The sequence below is a fragment of the Indicator indicator genome, chromosome 32 (genome assembly GCF_027791375.1).
Source record: "Indicator indicator isolate 239-I01 chromosome 32, UM_Iind_1.1, whole genome shotgun sequence".
Classification (NCBI taxonomy): domain Eukaryota; kingdom Metazoa; phylum Chordata; class Aves; order Piciformes; family Indicatoridae; genus Indicator; species Indicator indicator.
Genome location: NC_072041.1, coordinates 9143385 through 9161986, shown reverse-complemented (window position 1 = coordinate 9161986; position 18602 = coordinate 9143385). Strand labels below are relative to the sequence as shown.

The following is an 18602-nucleotide window of genomic DNA, read 5'->3' as shown; positions in this document are numbered from 1 at the left end:
GGTTCTTTGTAAGCTGTTAAATAGGTCCTGACCTATATTGCATAAATCACAGGCATTTATCTGACCCTTGGAAACGATCCCAGAATGCCTGCAAGATGGATGAGGAGGTAACAAGACAGATCTGGAAAGCAGGAGGGGTCCTTCCCCAGGGACCTCCACACAGCAACCAGATCTTAGGGAGCTCATTCTCCTCCTCTTTATCTTCCCTCCCTCTTTCTCTCTTCCCCCTCCCCTCTGTTTTCTGGGGAGGTTGCAAATAAAAGAATTTTGTCTGAAGGGGAAGCTGCTGGTGGTGGCCACTCTTCACTGCCAGCCACAAGGTAGGCATCTGCTTGCCCCATGTCAGAGCTCAGGGCACTGTGTCCCTGGTCATGGGCACAAGTGACCCAAGCCACACTCAGGCACTTCTTCCATGGCAGCTGGTTCTGAGGTGCAGCACAAGCAGCCCCACGTGCTGGTGCTGAGGCACTCTGTGTCCTGGCATTCAGAGAATCCCAGACTACTCTGGCTGGGAAGGGACCTTCAGAGCTCATCCAGTCCAGTCCCCTGCACTCAGCAGGGACATCTGCAGCTGGAGCAGGTTGCTCAGAGCCCCAAAAAGCCTCACCTGGAATGGTTCCAGCCATGGGACAGCTCCCATCTCTCTGGGCAGCCCTGGGCCAGGCTCTCACCACCCTCAGTGTCAAACATTTCTCCTTTCTCTCTATTCTTAATCTGCCTCTGAGTTCAAACCATAACTCCTTGGCCTGGCACAACAGGCCCTGAGAAAAAGTCTGTCCCCAGCTTTGTGGTGCCTTCAGGTACTGGCAGGCTGCTATTAGGTCTCCCTTGGAGCCTTCTCTTCTCCAGGCTGAACACCCCCAGCCCACTCAGCCTGTCCCCATAGCAGAGCTCCTCCCATCCCCTGATCATTTGAGTGGCCTCCTCTGGACCCTGTCCTTCAGCTCCATGTCCTTCCTGTGTTGAGGGACACAGCCCTGCAGGTGAGGTCTCAGCAGAGCAGAGCAGAGCAGAGGGCAGAACATTCCAGTGAGGGATCTGCTCCACCTGGCTAGGTACAAGCCCTCTGCATTTCCACTGAGGCAGTGACTCTGCAGCCTTCTGTGGCTGCTTTGCTGCAGCCATGGCTGGGATGAGTTGCAGCTCTGCAGTGCTGAGTTCTGCACTTCCAGGCTTGGTCCCTGGAAGAGTCCCAATGTGCCCAGCTTTGGGCATGCTGAGCTCTTCCCCTGCTTCCCATCAAAACTGCAGCTTGGCAGGGCTGGCTGACACATCCCAGGTGTGTGCTCACTAAGCTGCCAGTCCCCACAGAGGGGATTTGCTTCCAGAAGGCTTCACTGCAAGCTGTCCCATGTGTTCCTGAGCACTCAGAAAATGTTGCTGGAGCTCCTTAAGTCCTTTCTGGTAGATGTCTTTCTTTTTCCCCAATAGAAAATGATATTCTATTGCTGTGAAAACAGTTCAACAGCATCCTGGGCATGGTATGTTGAGTGCTGTGGCTCTTCATTTTGAATGGATCCCTTCTAGACAAAGACACATGAAAAAAACATGGAATCAGAGAAGCACAGAATGGGTTGGGTTGGATGGAACTTTGAAGGTCATCCAGTTCCAATCCCCTGACATGGACATCAGCCCAGCTTGCACAAGGCCTCATCCAGCCTGGCTTTGAACACCTCCAGACAGGGGACATCCACAACCACCCTGGGAAACCTGTGCCAGTTTCTCCCCACCCTCACTCTCAGGAATTTCTTCCTCATCTCCAGTCTCAATCTCCTCTCTCCCAGCTCAAAGCCATTGTCCCTCATCCTGGCACTCCCAGCCCTTGTCCAGTGTCCTTCCCCAGCTCTCCTGCAGCTCTTCAGGTCCTGGAAGGCTGCTCTAAGGTCTCCCTGGAGCCTTCTCTTCCCCGGGCTGAACAGCCCCAACTCTCCCAGCCTGTCCCCACAGGGAAGGTTCTGCAACCCTCTGCTCATCTCTGTGGCCTCCTCTGGACCCTCTCCAGCAGCTCCAGATCCTTCTTGTGCTGGGGGCCCCAGACCTGGAGGCAGTGCTGCAGGTGGGGTCTGAGCAGAGCAGAGCAGAGAGGCAGAATCCCCTCCTGTGCTGCTGCTCTCCTGCTCTGGATGCAGCCCAGGAATAATTGTTTGAGCATTAAGAGAAAAGAGCTGCTCCCAACACCTGGATCCAAGGTGAATTTGGGTTTCTCTTTCCTGCATTATTGATCATTTTGCTGTTACTGGATGATGGTAGCAATGGCTGATTTCAGAGGCTGATTTCCTTCCTCCTGTAGTCTGAGCAGAGCAGATCAGAGCAGGCTGTGCCCCCAGTGCCCACTGATGTCTCTGCTCCTCATGGTCCTCTCCAGAAGGTATTCTTGGGGTTGCTACCTCCAGGAGGCACCTGCCCGTCCTTGCCTGACTCACAAAGTGGCTCTTGTCTGGGTGTAGCAAGGCTGGGGTGGGTTTTGCTCACAGCTGCCAGATTCCTGCTGGAGTGTGGGAACCTGAGCCCTGCTGTGGGGTCAGGCCCTGCAGAGTCATTAGCTCTGATGATTGTTATGCAAAGTGCCCGGGCTGGGGGCCCAGCGCCGTGCCCAGCCTGCAGTCCTTTGCAGACATTGAACCCATCCCTTGTGCCCAGGTCAGGCACCAGTGCACTGCAGCCCTTCCAGGTGACAACATTAACAGATGAGGGGAGAGCAACTGATGTCTGGCCCTGAGCAAAGCCTCTCACACTGTCCCACACCACAGCCTGGTTTCCAAGCTGGTGACACAGGGGTTTGATGGGTGGGCCACGAGATGGATAAAGAACTGCTTGATGGCTGCACCCAAAGAGTGGCTGTCAATGGCTCCATGCCCCAGTGGAGGCCAGGGAAAAGTGGAGTCCCTCAGGGATCAGCCCTGGGACCAGGCTTGCTCAATATCTTTGTTGGTGCCATGGACAGAGGCATTGAGTGCACCCTCAGCAGGTTTGCTGATGGCACCAAGCTGTGTGGTGCAGCTGACAGCTGGAGGGAAGGGATCCATCCAGAGGGACCTGGACAGGCTGGAGGGAAGGGATCCATCCAGAGGGACCTGCACAGGCTGGGGAGGTGGGCACAGGACAACCTCAGGAGGTTCAACAAGACCAAGTGCAAGGTCCTGCAGCTGGGTGGAGGCAATCCCAAGCACAAATGCAGGCTGGGCAGGGACTGGCTGGAGAGCAGCCCTCAGGAGAGGGACTTGGGGGTGCTGGGGGATGAGAAGCTCAACAGGAGCTGTCAGAGTGCACTTGCAGCCCAGAGAGCCAAGCAGAGCCTGGGCTGCATCAGGAGAAGTGTGGCCAGCAGGGCCAGGGAGATGATTCTCCCTCTCTGCTCAGCTCTGGTGGGACCCCAGCTGGAGTACTGCATCCAGTTCTGGAGCCTCTGTTACAAGAGGGCTGTGGACATGCTGGAAGGTGTCCAGAGAAGGGCCACCAGGATGAGCAGAGGGCTGGAGCTGCTCTGCTATGAGGACAGACTGAGAGAGTTGGGGCTGTTCAGTCTGGAGAAGAGAAGGCTCTGAGGTGGCCTTCTTGTGTCCTTCCAGGATCTGAAGGGGGCTACAAGAAAGCTGGGGAGGGACTTTTTAGGCTATCAGGGAGTGATAGGACTGGGGGGAATGGAATAAAGCTGGAAGTGGGGAGATTCAGACTGGATGTTAGGAAGAAGTTCTTCCCCATGAGAGTGATGAGAGTCTGGAATGGGTTGTGCAGGGAGGTGGTTGAGGCTCCATCCCTGGAGGTGTTTAAGGCCAGGCTGGATGAGCTTCTCATCCCCCAGCACCCCCAAGTTCCTCTCCTCAGGGCTGCTCTCCAGCCAGTCTCTGCCCAGCCTGGATTTGTGCTTGGGACTGCCAGAGATCGATTGGTCCCATGGGGCACTGGTGTAGCTGCCCCATGGAAAGGCCTCTGCCAGGCTATAGCCATACAAGGCAGAAATAAAGACCTTGTATGTGGGGGAGCAGTGGTCAGCTTACGTGCTCCCACCCAGGTGAACAACTCCTGTCCCCGACAGGCAGGAGTCCTGTCCCCTTTGTTATTTTCCCCCTGTTGCCCTGTTTTCCTGCAGGAAGGAGGGCAGAGAAAGGCACCTTGTCTAGACATCTTAAGGCCTGTCTGGGTTCGTGCTGGGCCATGTCATGACCCTACCCTGACAGGGCTCCCCACGGTGGGCTCTCCAGCCGTGCTGCCCTGGTGCCCGGCGCCTCCTCCTCCTAGAACGGCAGCAGCCAGTTCTGCACTCGCTTTGCTGGTGACAGGTTTGTGTCTCCTTGGCAGGGTCTGAGCGAGCTGAACTCGACAGCAGTGAAGAGCCCAACCAACACGGTGGCAGTGCAGAACCTGAAGGCTGGCACCATCTACGTGTTCCAGGTGCGGGCGCGGACGGTGGCCGGGTACGGGCGCTACAGCGGCAAGATGTACTTCCAGACCATGACTGAGGGTGAGTCCTCACCTGCCACTGCCTGGCACTCTCTACAGCTCCCTGCACTCCATTCTTCCCTCAGTTTTGTTGTGCTTTATTGTGCTGTTCCTGTTTCTGTTTGGACTGCACCCTGCCGTGTCCTGAGTGACCACAGGATGGGCTCTTCCCCAGCCTCTCAAAGCTCTCCTCTCTTGCCTGGGTAGATGTAGTCCCCCTGTGTCTCACTGCAGTTGATCCTTCCTGGCTCTCCCCACTTCCAGTTTTAATCCTTTCACTTTCACTTTTGGCTCTCTTTTTCTCTAAATCTTTCTGGAACTCTTCCCTTTCGCCTTGCCAGGACTCCTCTCAGCTGCTTGTCTCTGGTCTGAGATGTGGATGAGTTCCTGGCACTTTCCTCTTTCATCCATAGAATCATAGAACTGTCAGGGTTGGAAGGGACCTCAAGGCTCAGCCAGTTCCAACCCTCCTGACATGGGCAAGGACACTTCACACCAGAGCAAGTTGCTCAGAGCCACATCCAGCCTGGCCTTAAAAACCTCCAGGCATGAGGCTTCCACCTCCTCCCTGGGCAACCTGTGCCAGTGTCTCACCACCCTGATGGGGAAGGGTGTGATGTGCTCTCTACAGCTGCCTGAGAGGAGGTTGGAGTGAGCCGGGTGTTGGTCTCTTCTCCAAGAAGTGGTGAGAGGAAGTGGCCTCAAGTTGCACCAGGGGAGGCTTAGGTCGGACCTTAGTACAAATTTATTTGCTGTAAGAGTGGTCAGGGCTTGGAACAGGCTGCCCAGGGAGGTGGTGGAGTCCTCATCCCTGGAAGTGTTCAAGACAAGTGTGAACATGGCACTGTGGGACGTGCTTTAAAGGCCATGCTGGTGTTGGCTTGACAGTTGGACTTGATGATCTTAGAGGTCTTTTCCAGCTGAAATGATTCTAGGATTCTAGGACCCAGGCCCAGGGAACCTGGGCCAAGAGGCAGCTGCACTGGCAGCAGTGCTGTGCCCTGGCTGTTGGTGCATGGCCAAGCCACTTGTGTTCATCCAGCCTGGCAAGAGCTGGCATGCCATGTGGGCACTTGATGGTCTGTGCAGGGAATCTCGTCACCTAGGCCAGTTTCTGCCAAGCTTTCCTGGGATGTGCCCACTCACTTGGATTTAGAGGAAATGAGATGTGTGATGTTCCTGTACACAGCTGCTGATGGCAAATAAATGTCTACAAATATCTGAGGGCTGAGGGTCAAGAGGGAGGGGACAGGGACAGGCTCTGATCAGTTGTGCCCTGGGATAGGACAAGAGGCAGTGGATGGAAACTCCAGCACAGGAGGTGGAGGAGGAGGAACTTCTTGACTGTGAGGGTCCCAGAGCCCTGGAGCAGGCTGCCCAGAGAGGTTGTGGAGTCTCCTTCTCTGGAGCCTTTGCAGCCCTGTCTGGATGTGTTCCTGTGTGACCTGTGCTGCATTCTCTGGTCCTGCTCTGGCAGGGGAGTTGGACTGGAGGATCTCCAGAAGTCCCTTCCATCCACTAACATCCTCTGATCTGTGATCCTGTGACTTGGGTCTTCATTTTTATGTTTGTGCTGCTAGATGAAGTAGGCCAAGGCAGTTTTGTGGCCCTGAGGCTGAGGAGCAAAGCACAGCTTGCATCCATGGCACTACCCACCCGAAAATAGCTCCACTCAGCCTTCCTCCTGGGGCTCACCCCCTGTCTGTCACAGGCAGCTGAGCCACCATGGGCTCCCTCAGGGCACCAGCAGACACCAGGCACATGTGGGCAGTGCTGGGGACTGCATCCTTGCTGCAGCTGCAGCCCCATCCCTGCTGCCCTAACCCCTTCCCTCTCCCTTCTGTGCCAGCCGAGTACCAGACCAGCGTGCAGGAGAAGCTGCCGCTCATCATCGGCTCCTCGGCAGCCGGCCTGGTGTTCCTCATCGCCGTGGTCGTCATCGCCATCGTCTGCAACAGGTCAGACCGGGGCCGGGGCCGTGCGGGGGTGGGGAGCGGGGACTGGGCGGGGGGCAGGGGGAAGGGAAGAGAGGATGGGGACAAGAAGGTGGAAGAGGAAAGAGGTGGCCCTGCGGTGCCTCCCTGAGCCCTGCCGGACATCCGGGGTGCTCAGGACTCCCTTTCCTTCCAGAAGACGTGGCTTCGAGCGAGCCGACTCCGAGTACACCGACAAGCTGCAGCACTACACCAGCGGCCACAGTAGGTACCGCGCCCGGCCCTGCCCCCGGCCCTGCCCCCGGCCCAGCTCCCGGCCCCGGCCCCGGCCCCGGCCCCGCTCTGCTCCCGCTCTCCCTGCGGGTTGTGTCCCCTGCACTCCGTCCTTGCTCCCCGCGGGCAGGGTCAGCACCGAGCTGCCCTCGGTGTTGTCCTGATCCCTCACCAGTCCCCTGTGACCTCGATCCCTGCCCGGCCTGCTGCACTCCATGCTCTCCAGACCTGCCGCTGCCTGCTGCCAGCTGTGCAGGAGCCCCTGTGCATGCTCTGCAGCCCTCTCTGACAGCCAGAACCCCCCTGCAGCCTCACTGCCTTCTGCAGTACAGCCCCTGCCACCACACCTTGTCTTGCTGCTCTGACTGCCGGGTTTTGCCCACCCTGTGGGTATCAGCAAGCCCCCTTTGCCCACCTGCCCAGCCTGTGGGTAGCAGCAAGCCGCCATTGCCCACCTCCTGCAGGTTGGTCTCCTCCACATCCTTGGTGCTGCCTTTGCTAGATCCCATCCCATCCCAGTGCTCCCAGAGTCCCAGCAGATGTGAGATGCATCTAGAGACGGAGCACAGCACATGGGGTGCCCTCTCTTGCAGCCTCCCTGCCCTGCCTGTGTGCTGCAAGGTTCTCCTCATCTGCTGCCCTCAGCCTCCTTGCACACCCTGCCTCATCCTCCTTCCCTGCACCAACCCCTGCCATGCCCTCTGGAATGCCCTTCTCCTCCCTCACCAGAGGGAGTTTGCTTTGCCCAAGTGCCAGCTGTGATTTCCCTCCTGTGATCCCTGCAGCCTCAGGATTTCTGCCCTTTTTGTGCCCTGCTGCTGCCCTGGGCTTTGCTCAGAGTGGGACACATCACTCCTGTGGCAGCACCTGGGAAACCCTTCCTGAAAGGCACTGCTGAGGGCAGGTGATGCAGATGCAGCTCTGGGCTGTTTGTCAGTCCCTGCTGCACCTGCAGACAGACTCACACCTCCTCCAGGCTCTGCTGGGGAACATGACAGCCTCAGGCTGGGATGGCATTAACAGCTGTGCCCACAACTGCTGCAGCAGGCTCAGTGCCATCAGCTCACAGAGTCACAGAATCACCTGGCTGGAACAGACCTGAAGGTCTCTGAGTCCAGCCACAGCCCAACCTCTCCCTGTGCACAGCTGTCAGCCCTCAGCTCCTCACCCAGGCATCTTTCAAACACCTGCAGGAGTGTGGACTCCACCACCTCCCTGGGCAGCCTGTGCCAGTGTCCCATGACCCTTGGGGTGAATAAATTTTTCCTAGTGTCCAACCTGAGCCTCACCTGGTGAGACTTGAGGCCATTTCCTCTGGTCCTGCCACTCCTTACTTGTTTTTGGCTCCAACCTGCTTTCAGGAGGTTGTAGGTGAGCTGCTAAAGGGCCTGGGATGCCTTCAGACTCATTGCCACTCCAGACACCAGCCCAAGCCACAGTCCCTGCATGGCTCCCCAGCAGTGGAGAGGCTCCAGCTTATGGTCAGCAAACTGATGATGTCTAGGGAGCCTGTGAGCTCTGCCAGCTTTGCAGCAGCTGGATCCCACCTGGATCCCACCAACAGCCTGTGTGTGGAGCTGGGAGTTGTGCCTCTGCTTCTGTTTCAGGCTCTTATTTGCTGAGCTGTGAGCTCTGCTCTCTAGCACCTCACTGGTGTGGGGCAAGGCAGTGGCCAGCAGAATGAGTGCAGGCAGGGGAGGAGTGCAGGGCTGCAGGCAGGAGCTGGCCTGTGGTGCAGGTAGGGCACAGAGTGGCACCAGCAGTCTGACCTCACTGTGTCCCATGGCCACTGCCCTTCACAGGGGCATTTTGTTGTCTTCTGCCCTGCCCAGAAGGAAGAGCTTGACTCTAGCAGTTTCCCCAGTGCCCCCAACAACTTCTCCTGGCTGTATTGAGGCTACCAAGAGGGAAGCCAGCCTCAGGCAGGGTTACCTGTCAGCAGTGTGCCCAGGTGGCCAAGAAGGCATCCTGGCCTGGATCAGCAATGGTGTAGCCAGCAGGAGCAGGGAAGTCATCCTGGCCTGTGCTCAGCACTGGTTAGACCACACCTTGAATGCTGTGTCCAGTTCTGGGGCCCTCAGGTTAAGAAAGATGTTGAGATGCTGGAAGGTGTCCAGAGAAGAGCAACAAAGCTGGGGAGGGGTCTGGAGCACAAGGCTGGGGAGGGGTCTGGAGCACAGGGCTGGGGAGGGGTCTGGAGCACAAGGCTGGGGAGGGGTCTGGGGCCCAAGACTGGGAAGGGGTCTGGAGCACAGGGCTGGGGAGGGATCTGGGGCAGAGGGCTGGGAAAGGGTCTGGAGCACAGGGCTGGGGAGGGATCTGGGGCAGAGGGCTGGGGAGGGGTCTGGAGCACAGGGCTGGGGAGGGATCTGGGGCAGAGGGCTGGGGAGGGGTCTGGAGCACAGGACTGGGGAGGGGTCTGGGGCACAAGGCTGGGGAGGGGCCTGGAGCACAGCCCTGTGAGGAGAGGCTGAGGGGGCTGGGGGTGTTCAGCCTGGAGAAGAGAAGGCTCAGGGCAGACCTCATTGCTGTCTACAGCTCCCTCAAGGGAGGTTGTACCAGCTGGGGGTTGGGCTCTGCTCCCAAGCACCCAGCACAGAACAGAGGACACAGTCTCAAGCTGTGCCAGGGGAGGTTTGGGCTGATGTTAGGAAGAAATTCTTCACAGAAAGAGAGATTGGGCACTGGGATGTGCTGCCTGGGGAGGTGGTGGAGTCACTGTCCCTGGAGGTGTCTAATGAGACTGGATGAGGGACTTGGTGCCATGGGTTAGTTGGTTAGATGATGCTGGGGGATAGGCTGGGCTTTGGTGAGCTCAAAATTAATTCTGTGATGATTCTGTGAGAGCAGGGGCCTGCACTGTCCCTCCTCCTTGCACTGCCCCTGCAAGGGTCTCAGACATCCCCAGAGCCTCAACCTGCCTCAGCCATAGATCTCCCTCTGGAGAACCACCAGCAGCTTATGCCTCAGCTCATAGCCCAAGGCATCACCATCTCCTGTCTGACTAGAGACTGGCACAGCTGTCCTTGGAGGAAAGGCTGAGGGACTTGGGGCTTTTCAGCCAGGAGAAGAGGAGACAGAGAGGTTCTTATCAGTGCTTATAAATGCTTAGAGGGTGGGTGGCTGGAGGCTGGGGCCAGGCTTAGTTCAGTGGTGCCCAGAGACAGGGCGAGAGGTGATGGACACAAACTGGAACATCAGAAGTTCTTCTGAACATGAGGAGGAGCTTCTGTAGTTTGAGGGTGGTAGAGCCCTGGAGCAGGCTGCCCACAGAGGTGGTGAAGTCCCCATCTCTGGAGGCATTCAAACCCACCTGGACACCATCCTGTGCAACCTGCTTTAGGTGAACCTTCTTTGGCAGGTGGGTTGGGCTGATTGATCTTCAGAGGTCTCTTCCAGCTCCTGACATTCTGTGATTCTGTGGATTCTGTGGACCCAGCTCAGGTCTCCTCCTCCACTTCCCCATGCCTCTGGTGAGGTGTTGTGCTGAGGTGGAAGCAGTGGAGCAGAGCTGCAGTGCCTTGCAGTGTGGTGAGCAGGGTGTGATGCTGCTGTGGCAGTGCTCAGTGAGATGCTGGGACCTGAGCACCATCTCTGGAGAGCAAATGCTTCTCTTGCTTCTCCTCTGGATGTGCCAAAGCCAAACCCTGCTGCAGAGGTTCTCTCTGGTCCTAGCTGAGGGTGTAGCCCAGCACTGCCCCAGCCATGACTTTGGGGCCAGCCTTCAGTAGAACCCATCTGTGCCAGCCCTGTGCCAGCAGGGCTCTGCATGGTCCTCCTCAGACTGCTTGGCTGTGCCTGCTTCATGCCCTCCATGATGCGGCTTGCTGAGCTGACCCTCAGACCAAGGCTTCCCTTGGTGCCAGCTGCCAGTCCTTCCCTGGGCATCTGTCTGTCTGACTCTCTGCCTCTCCTCCATGCAGTGACCCCAGGGATGAAGATCTACATCGACCCTTTCACCTATGAGGATCCCAACGAGGCTGTCAGGGAGTTTGCAAAGGAAATTGACATCTCCTGTGTCAAAATCGAGCAGGTGATCGGTGCAGGTGGGTGACCCTCAGCACCAGCACCTCCTTGGGCAGCATTGTAGCCTTGCCTGTGCTGGGAACCTTGGTGCCAGTGAGGCCTTCCCCTGCCCAGCCTGCAGGAGCAAGGCAGTCCAGCGCTGGAGGAGCAAGTGCTGGGGACAGGAGGTTCTCATGGCATGTGGCCTCCTGTCCAGTGCTCCCCACCAGTGATGAGCACAGGTGGAGGTCTTTGAAGTGGAGTGAGGGAGGAGGCACAGATCAGAGGGTGGGTGAGCAGCTCAGGGCTATGCAGGGTGGGCATGAGGGAGCCCCTTGGGGAGAAAGGCTTCTCTGGGCCCCTGACCTGGCCTGGGCCACTGACGTGGCTGCCTGTTTGCCTCTGTTCCAGGGGAGTTTGGGGAGGTGTGCAGTGGACACCTGAAGCTTCCTGGCAAAAGAGAGATCTTCGTGGCCATCAAGACCCTGAAGTCAGGCTACACAGAGAAGCAGAGGAGAGACTTCCTGAGTGAGGCCAGCATCATGGGGCAGTTTGACCACCCCAATGTCATCCACCTGGAGGGGGTGGTGACCAAGAGCTCCCCAGTCATGATCATCACTGAGTTCATGGAGAATGGCTCACTGGACTCCTTCCTGCGGGTATGAGGTCCTGGGAGCCTGCAGCTCCACAGACTCTGCTGGGCGAGAGAGGGACAGAGGGGAGGTTTCCCTTCCCTGTGCCACCAGGGCAGTGCCCTTCACTGCCCAGCATGCCCTGCCACTGGGGCAGCTGCTGCATAGTCCAGGGGTCTGTGTCTCAGGAACTGAGGTGGAGATGGCACCAGGTTGTCGTAGAATCATAGAATTGTCAGGGCTGGAAGGGACCTGAAGGCTCATCCAGTTCCAACCCCCTGCCATGGGCAGGGACACCTCACACCAGAGCAGGTTGCTCACAGCCACATTCAGCCTGGCCCAAAAAACCTCCAGGGATGAGGCTTCCACCACCTCCCTGGGCAACCTGTGCCAGTGTCTCACCACCCTCATGGGGAACAACTTCTTCCTGACATCCAATCTGAGTCTCCCCATTTCTAGTTTTGCTCCATCCCCGCTAGGTCCTATCACTCCCTGACACCCTAAAGAGTCCCTCCCCAGCTTTCTTGTAGCCCCCTGGAGATCCTGGAAGGCCACAAGAAGGTCTCCTCAGAGCTTTCTCCTCTCCAGACTGCACAACCCCAACTCTCTGTCATCTGTCACCTGTCTGTCTTCCCACAAGTAGTGAGGGGATGCCCACATTCAGACAGGGCAGTCTGGGGTAGCTTAACACAGGAGGGCTTCAACTCCAGCTAAATATTTGTGGTCCTGAGTCTGACCTGGGCAGTTCAGTGTGCTGAAGGCTCACAGCCTGCTTGGTAGGAGCAGATTGCTCTGTCTGAGCCCTGCTGTGCAAGGGGTGCCAGATCTGCCACCTTTGGATGGCAGCAGCCATGGTGGTGATGTCCCTAGGGTGTGTGAGGGCAGCTTCCAGCCTGTGAGCTCTCCACACTCCTGTTTGAGAGGAGCCTGGGAGTCAGAGCAGCCAGACAGGGGTCAGAGGGGTCTGCAAGGCATGCCCAGGAGTGGTGGCAGAGGCTGTGCTGCAGAAGGGGGTGCTGCTGTCGGAGGGGTGTGCAGGGCATGCCCAGGTGCTCCTGGCACAGCTCTGCCACCAGCCAGTGCGGCAGGGAGGGCTGCTGGCTGCTGGCTGTGCCCTGGGGCTGCTGGCTGTGCCCTGGGCTGAGGCTAAGGCAGGCTGTGTGTCTCCCCAAGCAAAACGACGGGCAGTTCACAGTGATCCAGCTGGTGGGCATGCTGCGGGGCATCGCGGCGGGCATGAAGTACCTGGCAGACATGAACTACGTGCACAGGGACCTGGCTGCCCGCAACATCCTGGTGAACAGCAACCTGGTCTGCAAGGTCTCTGACTTCGGCCTCTCCCGCTTCCTGGAGGACGACACCTCGGACCCCACCTACACCAGCGCCCTGGTACGGCTCCGGGCCGGGAGCAGGGCTGGCTGCTGCGGGAGGGAGGCAGGGGCAGAGGGGGCAAAAGGGGAGAGCCCACTTGGTGTGGGGGGAGCCGTGGGAGCAGGGTGTTGGGTGGGAAAGAGCTCCTCTGGGGAGGTCCTGTCAAGCCTGGAGCAGCTTGCAGGGCAGGCTGAGCGGCTGCTGCGTCACAGACTGCCTGAATCACCTTCCCTGAACACACACTTTGCAGCCACTTCCTCAACCACTCCACCTGTGTCCAACCCCCTGCACTCAGCAGGGACGTCCTCCACTGGATCAGGTTGCCCAGAGCCCTCTCCAGCCTCCCCTTCAATATCTCCAGGGATGGGCCCCAACCACCTCCCTGGGCAACCTCTTGCAGTGTTCCAGCAGCCTCCTGCTGCAGAACTTCTTCCTCACATCCAATCTCAATCTGCTCTGCTCTCCTTTGAAGCCACTGTCCCTGGTGCTGTCCCTGCAGGCCTTTGGGAACAGTCCCTCTGCAGCCTTCCTATAGGATCCCTTCAGGTACTGGAAGGCTGCTCTGAGGTCTCCCTGGAGCCTTCTCCAGGCTGAACATCTCCAGCTCCCTTAACCTGTCCCCACAGGGGAGGTTTTCCAGCCCTCTGATTATTTATGTGGCCTCCTCTGGACCCTCTCCATCAGGCCCAGGTCCTCCCTGTGCTTGGGGTTCCAGAACTGGGCACAGTGCTGCAGGTGAGGTCTCCCAGAGCAGAGCAGAGGGACAGAATCCCCTCCCTTGACCTTCTGCCCACACTGCTTGGGATGCAGCCCAGCACATGGGTGGCTTTTTGGGCTGCCAGTGCCCATTGCTGGCTCATGTCAGGCTCCTCATCCACCAGCACCCTCAAGTCCTTCTCTGCAGGGCTGCTCCCAGTCATTGATATCCTTCTCCAACAGGGTGGTGAAGCTCTGGGTCAGACCCTTGGGGAGCTGGAAAGTGTTGCTGAGGATCCTGCAAGGATCCTCCAGATATCCTCAGCCTGTAATTCCTCTTCCAGGACCTCTTGTTTAGCCATTTTTCAAAGCACTGCTGGTCAGGAGCTCTGCTGGGATTCTGTCTGATGGAGAGGGCAATGCTGTTGTGTGTGGAATGCTCCTCTTGTGGAAAGCAGAATGTTGTGTCTGAGGTTTGTGGCTGGGGGCAGGTTCAGGAACGTTATCATTTGCTCATTATTGCAGCATGTGCGGAGTCTGAGGCCTCTCAGCTCCTAGGAGACTCCTGCTAAGCCCTGGTAGTTATTCACTGACAAAATCTAATGTTCCCTAATCCCCTCCCAGCCACAAAACGCAGACAAAATTTTGCTTATTTTTCAGCAGAGGGGAAGATTTTCCCCCTCAGAAGGTCTCTTGGGTTAGGAGTGGCTCAAGTCCAAAGACTCTTGTGGGGGCTGCTAGGGCTTAAGCAGAGGATTGCAGTTCCTGTGGCCCCATGCTGTGCACTGTGCTGCATAACTGTAGGAGTCCTTCTGGCTGCTCCACAGCTGCTGCTGCTCAGCAGGTTGATGGAGACCCTGGTGCCCAGCCACTCTATCCCATTCCCCATGCCAGAGAAGGGCTTCACTCCACCTCTGCAGCAGTAAGTTTGCAATCACAGATGGTCTGGGTTGGGAGGTTCCTGTTGAGCCTTAGGAAAATCACAGAAGGGACCCTCAAGCTCATCCAGTTCCAAGCCCCTGCCATGGGCAGGGACACCTCCCACTAGAAAAGGTTGCTCAAGGCCTCATCCAGCCTGGCCTTGAAAATGTTCCAGGGTTGGAATCTTGACATCCTCTCTGGGCAGCCTGTGCCAGGGCCTCACCAGCATCATGGGGAAGAATTTCTTCCTAATGTCTTATCTCAATCCATCTCCTTCCAAGGCATTGTCCTCTTCTTGTCACTCCAAGCCTTTGTCCAAAGTCCCTCCCCAGCTCTCCTGGAGCCCCTTCAGGTACTGGAAGGCTGCTCTAAGGCTGCCTGAAGCTTTCTCTTCTTGAGGCTGAATGGTCCCAACTCTCCCAGCCTGTCATGGGGAGGACAGGAGATCAGATAGACATCAAGAGACTGGCACAGGAGGAGTCAACTCTAGAGCAGGAGGTAGCCCTGGCTGCAGAGCCTGCAGATGCAGAAGGATGGGGAGCATGGGATTCTAATTCCTCTTCTCTGGAGAGATTTAGGTGACAGCAGAAGTATGGAGGGAGGTTCAAAGGGGATTTTTCTCTGTTCATAGCTGTTCATTTTTTTACAAAAAGCCCTCCTGGCACAATGAGCATTTTGTCATCTCAGGGAGTGCTGCAGCAGCAGGCAGGTGGAAGGAGTTGGCTTTGTTTAATGTGATGAAGAGGAGGCTGAGGGAATACCTCTGAGTGACCTGCAGTGCTTCAAGGGCAGTTACAAAGAATCACAGAATGGCAGGGGCTGGAAAGGACCTCCAGAGATCATCCAGAGATCATCCAGTGACCTGCCCAGAGCAGGGGCACCCAGGGCAGGGCACACAGAACACATCCAGAGGGTTTGGAAAGTCTCCAGAGCAGGAGACTCCACAACCCCTCTGGGCAGCCTGCTCCAGGCTCTGGCACCCTCACAGGGACAAAGTTTTCCCTCCTGTTCCCCTGGCACCTCCTCTGCTCCAGCTTGCCCCCAGTGCCCCTTGTGCTGTCCTTGGCCATCCCTGAGCAGAGCCTGGCTCCAGCCCTGTACATCTTTATCCCCAGCACTGAGGGCAGCCCTCAGGCTGCTCTGCTCCCAGCTCCAAGCCCCAGCTGCCTCAGCCTGGCCTCACAGGAGATGTTCCACTGCCTGCAGCAGCTCTGGGGCTCTGGGCTGGACTCTCTCAAGCAGTTCCCTGGGGTCCTTCTTGAGCTGAGGGGGCCAGAACTGGACACAGTGTTCCAAAGAAGATGGAGACACCCCCTTGGCAGTGGTACCAGATGGTGCAATAAGAGGCAATAGGCAAAACTAACTTGGGAGGTCCAGGGTGAAGAGCAGGGACAGCTTCTTCCCCAGGAGGGTGGTGGAGCCCTGGGACAGGGCAGCCCTGATCCCTGCAGGTCTCCCAGCCTCGCCTAGGCAAGGCACAGCCTCCCTGACATGGTACTGGGTCCAGTCCTGTGCTCTTCCAGGATTTTCCCAACCTCCTGGAGGCAGTCAGACATTGACCTTTCCCCGTTCCCCATCTGGGGTGGGTTGAAATTCCCCCAACATAAAACTGCCAGCCCAGCTCAGCTGGAAAGCAACTGAAGCTGTATTTACAGGCACAACTGCAACCTAAAATATGGGCTGCAATGAATATGTACAAAATAAACACCACTTACAGGTATTTACAATTCATGAACAACACAAGAACCCCCGTGGACAAAACCAGAGGGTTACCAACAGCTTCCCCCTCCCTGCTCCCTTACCCCCTGTACAAGGTGAAAGAGAGGAAAAGCAGAGAGTTGCTGTTGGTACTTAAGAGAAGACAGCCAAGGTCAGCAGAGCCAGCAAAGCACCAGCCAGAGGGAAGGGAGTTAGGTTACACAACTAACTTTGTGTTAGACATCTGCCCAATGGGATTGTTTAGAGGATCACAGATCAGAGGATGTTAGGGCTTGGAAGGGACCTCTGCAGATCCTCAAGTCCAACCCCCCTGCCAGAGCAGGACCAGAGAATCCAGCACAGGTCACACAGGAACACATCCAGACAGGGCTGCAAAGGCTCCAGAGAAGGAGACTCCACAACCTCTCTGGGCAGCCTGCTCCAGGGCTCTGGGACTCTCACAGTCAAGAAGTTCCTCCTCATGTTGAGGTGGAACCTCCTGTGCTGCAGTTTCCATCCATTCCCCTTGTCCTATGCCAGGGCACAACTGAGCAGAGCCTGTCCCTGTCCCCTCCAGCCCTCAGCTATTGATAGACATTGATTATATCTTCAGACCTTATCCTTTCCCATCCAGTGATGATTTCTTCACATTCTGTCACTCCCTGTCCAAACCTGCCGCACTGCTGCAGGGCTGGGGGCAGTCCTCTGCTCCTCCAGGCTGTGCTCTTCCAGGACTTTCCCAGCCTGTTGGAGGTAGTCAGACCTTGACCTTTCCCTTTGGTGTCCCTCTTGCCCACCCTCTCTGCTTTCCCTGCAGGGGGGGAAGATCCCCATCCGCTGGACAGCCCCCGAGGCCATCCAGTACCGCAAGTTCACTTCTGCCAGTGACGTCTGGAGCTACGGCATCGTCATGTGGGAGGTGATGTCCTATGGAGAGAGGCCCTACTGGGACATGACCAACCAGGACGTGAGTGCTTCACACACCAGCAGCCCACAGGCTCCAGCTGGCAGCGTGCCTGCAGCCAGAGCCAGCCTGGGGCATCCACAGAGCCTTCCTGCCGTGGGAGATGCTCCCCCAAGGTCAACCGCCTTGGAAGAGGTCATGGAGATAACTTTGGTCTTCTGGTCTGGTCCCATTCTGCTGCTCTGGCAGGGATCAGGACCTGAACTGCAGCCACTGCAGCAGGACAGGGTTCATAGAACCACCCAGGCTGGAAGGGACCTCCAAAGCTCATCCAGGCCAACCCTCTGCACTCAGCAGGGACATCCTCCACTGGATCAGGTTGCCCAGAGCCCTCTCCAGCCTCCCCTTCAATATCTCCAGGGATGGGCCCCAACCACCTCCCTGGGCAACCTCTTGCAGTGCTCAACCATCCTCACTGTAAAGAACTTGTTCCTCACATCCAATCTCAATCTGCTCTGCTCTCCTTTGAAGCCATTGTCCCTGGTGCTGTCCCTGCAGCCCTTTGGGAACAGTCCCTCTGCAGCCTTCCTATAGGATCCCTTCAGGTACTGGAAGGTTGCTCTGAGGTCTCCCTGGAGCCTTCTCTTCTCCAGGCTGAACACCCCCAGCTCCCTCAGCCTGTCCCCACAGCAGAGCTGCTCCAGCCTCTGAGCATTTTGGTGACCTCCTCTGGGCCTTCTCCAGCAGCTCCAGGTCCTTCCTGTGTTGAGGGCTCCAGAACTGGAGGCAGTGCTGCAGGTGGGGTCTGAGCAGAGCAGAGCAGAGGGCAGAATCCCCTCCTGTGCTGCTGCTCTCCCTGCTCTGGATGCAGCTCAGCACTCAGCAGGCTCTGGGCTGCCAGGGACCATTGCTGGCTCCTGGGGAGTTTGTCACCAACTGACACCCCCAAGGCTTTCTCCCCAAGGCTGCTCTGGAGCCATTCTGAGACATCTACAGCCAGGTGTCAGTGACCTCCCTGACTTGTGCCATCCCCCTCCCTTGCCCTCCTCCCATGCACCTCTTCCCTCACTGTTTTCTCCTGCCACAGGCTCTATGCTGTGCCTGCCCCAGTTCAGCTGTGGGCATGGCAGAGCCCTTGGCTGCTCCTGGGCACAGCTCCCTGCCTGGTGCCTGTCCCCAGCCTCCTCCTCCCGTTCTGCCGCCGCAGGGCATGGTGGCCCAGAAGCTGTCACCACTTAACTGCAGCTGCTGCCCCTTCCCCTGGGCACGTGGTGGCTGTTTGGTGCAGCTTAGCCTCCTGACCCCGGGGTGTGAGCTCCTGCGGAGGCTGCAGGCGGCAGGCAGGGCCCTGCTGCTCCTGGAGCTGTGTGGGGGCAGCGAGGCGGCGCCGGGCGGGCAACCAGGGAGACAAGTGCTGGAGACAAGTGCTGGAGGCTTGCCCTGCCCCTCCTCTGCATCCCCTCCCCTCAGAGGTGCCATCCAGAGAGCTGCCATCCAGAGAGCTGCACAGGGCACAGCTTGCACCTCTGGGGACAGGCAGGGAAGCACAGGAAGGGTTTGGGTTGGAAGGGACCTTAAAACTCAGCCAGCTCCAACCCCCTGCCCTGGGCAGGGACACCTCCCCCCAGCCCAGCTTGCTCAGGGCCTCATGCAGCCTGCCCTTGAACACCTCCAGGGAGGGGACATCCACAACCTCCCTGGGCAACCTGTTCCAATGTCTCCCCACCT

General features: G+C 57.7%; 1 protein-coding gene across 3 annotated transcripts in view; it reads left to right on the top strand.

Annotated features, from left to right (window-relative positions):
• The window catches only part of EPHB2 (EPH receptor B2), a 159924-nt gene that overhangs the window by 133185 nt on the left and 8137 nt on the right, over positions 1 to 18602 (top strand). The window contains exons 7-13 of one of the 3 annotated variants that reach the window (XM_054394788.1): positions 4300 to 4462; positions 6290 to 6398; positions 6571 to 6638; positions 10571 to 10693; positions 11064 to 11311; positions 12458 to 12673; positions 16788 to 16937. In XM_054394788.1, coding sequence (XP_054250763.1) covers positions 4300 to 4462; positions 6290 to 6398; positions 6571 to 6638; positions 10571 to 10693; positions 11064 to 11311; positions 12458 to 12673; positions 16788 to 16937 — 1077 coding nt within the window. Of the gene's footprint in view, positions 1 to 4299; positions 4483 to 6289; positions 6399 to 6570; positions 6639 to 10570; positions 10694 to 11063; positions 11312 to 12457; positions 12674 to 16787; positions 16938 to 18602 lie in introns of all 3 variants that reach the window. The other 2 variants (XM_054394790.1, XM_054394789.1) reach the window with 2 other exon arrangements.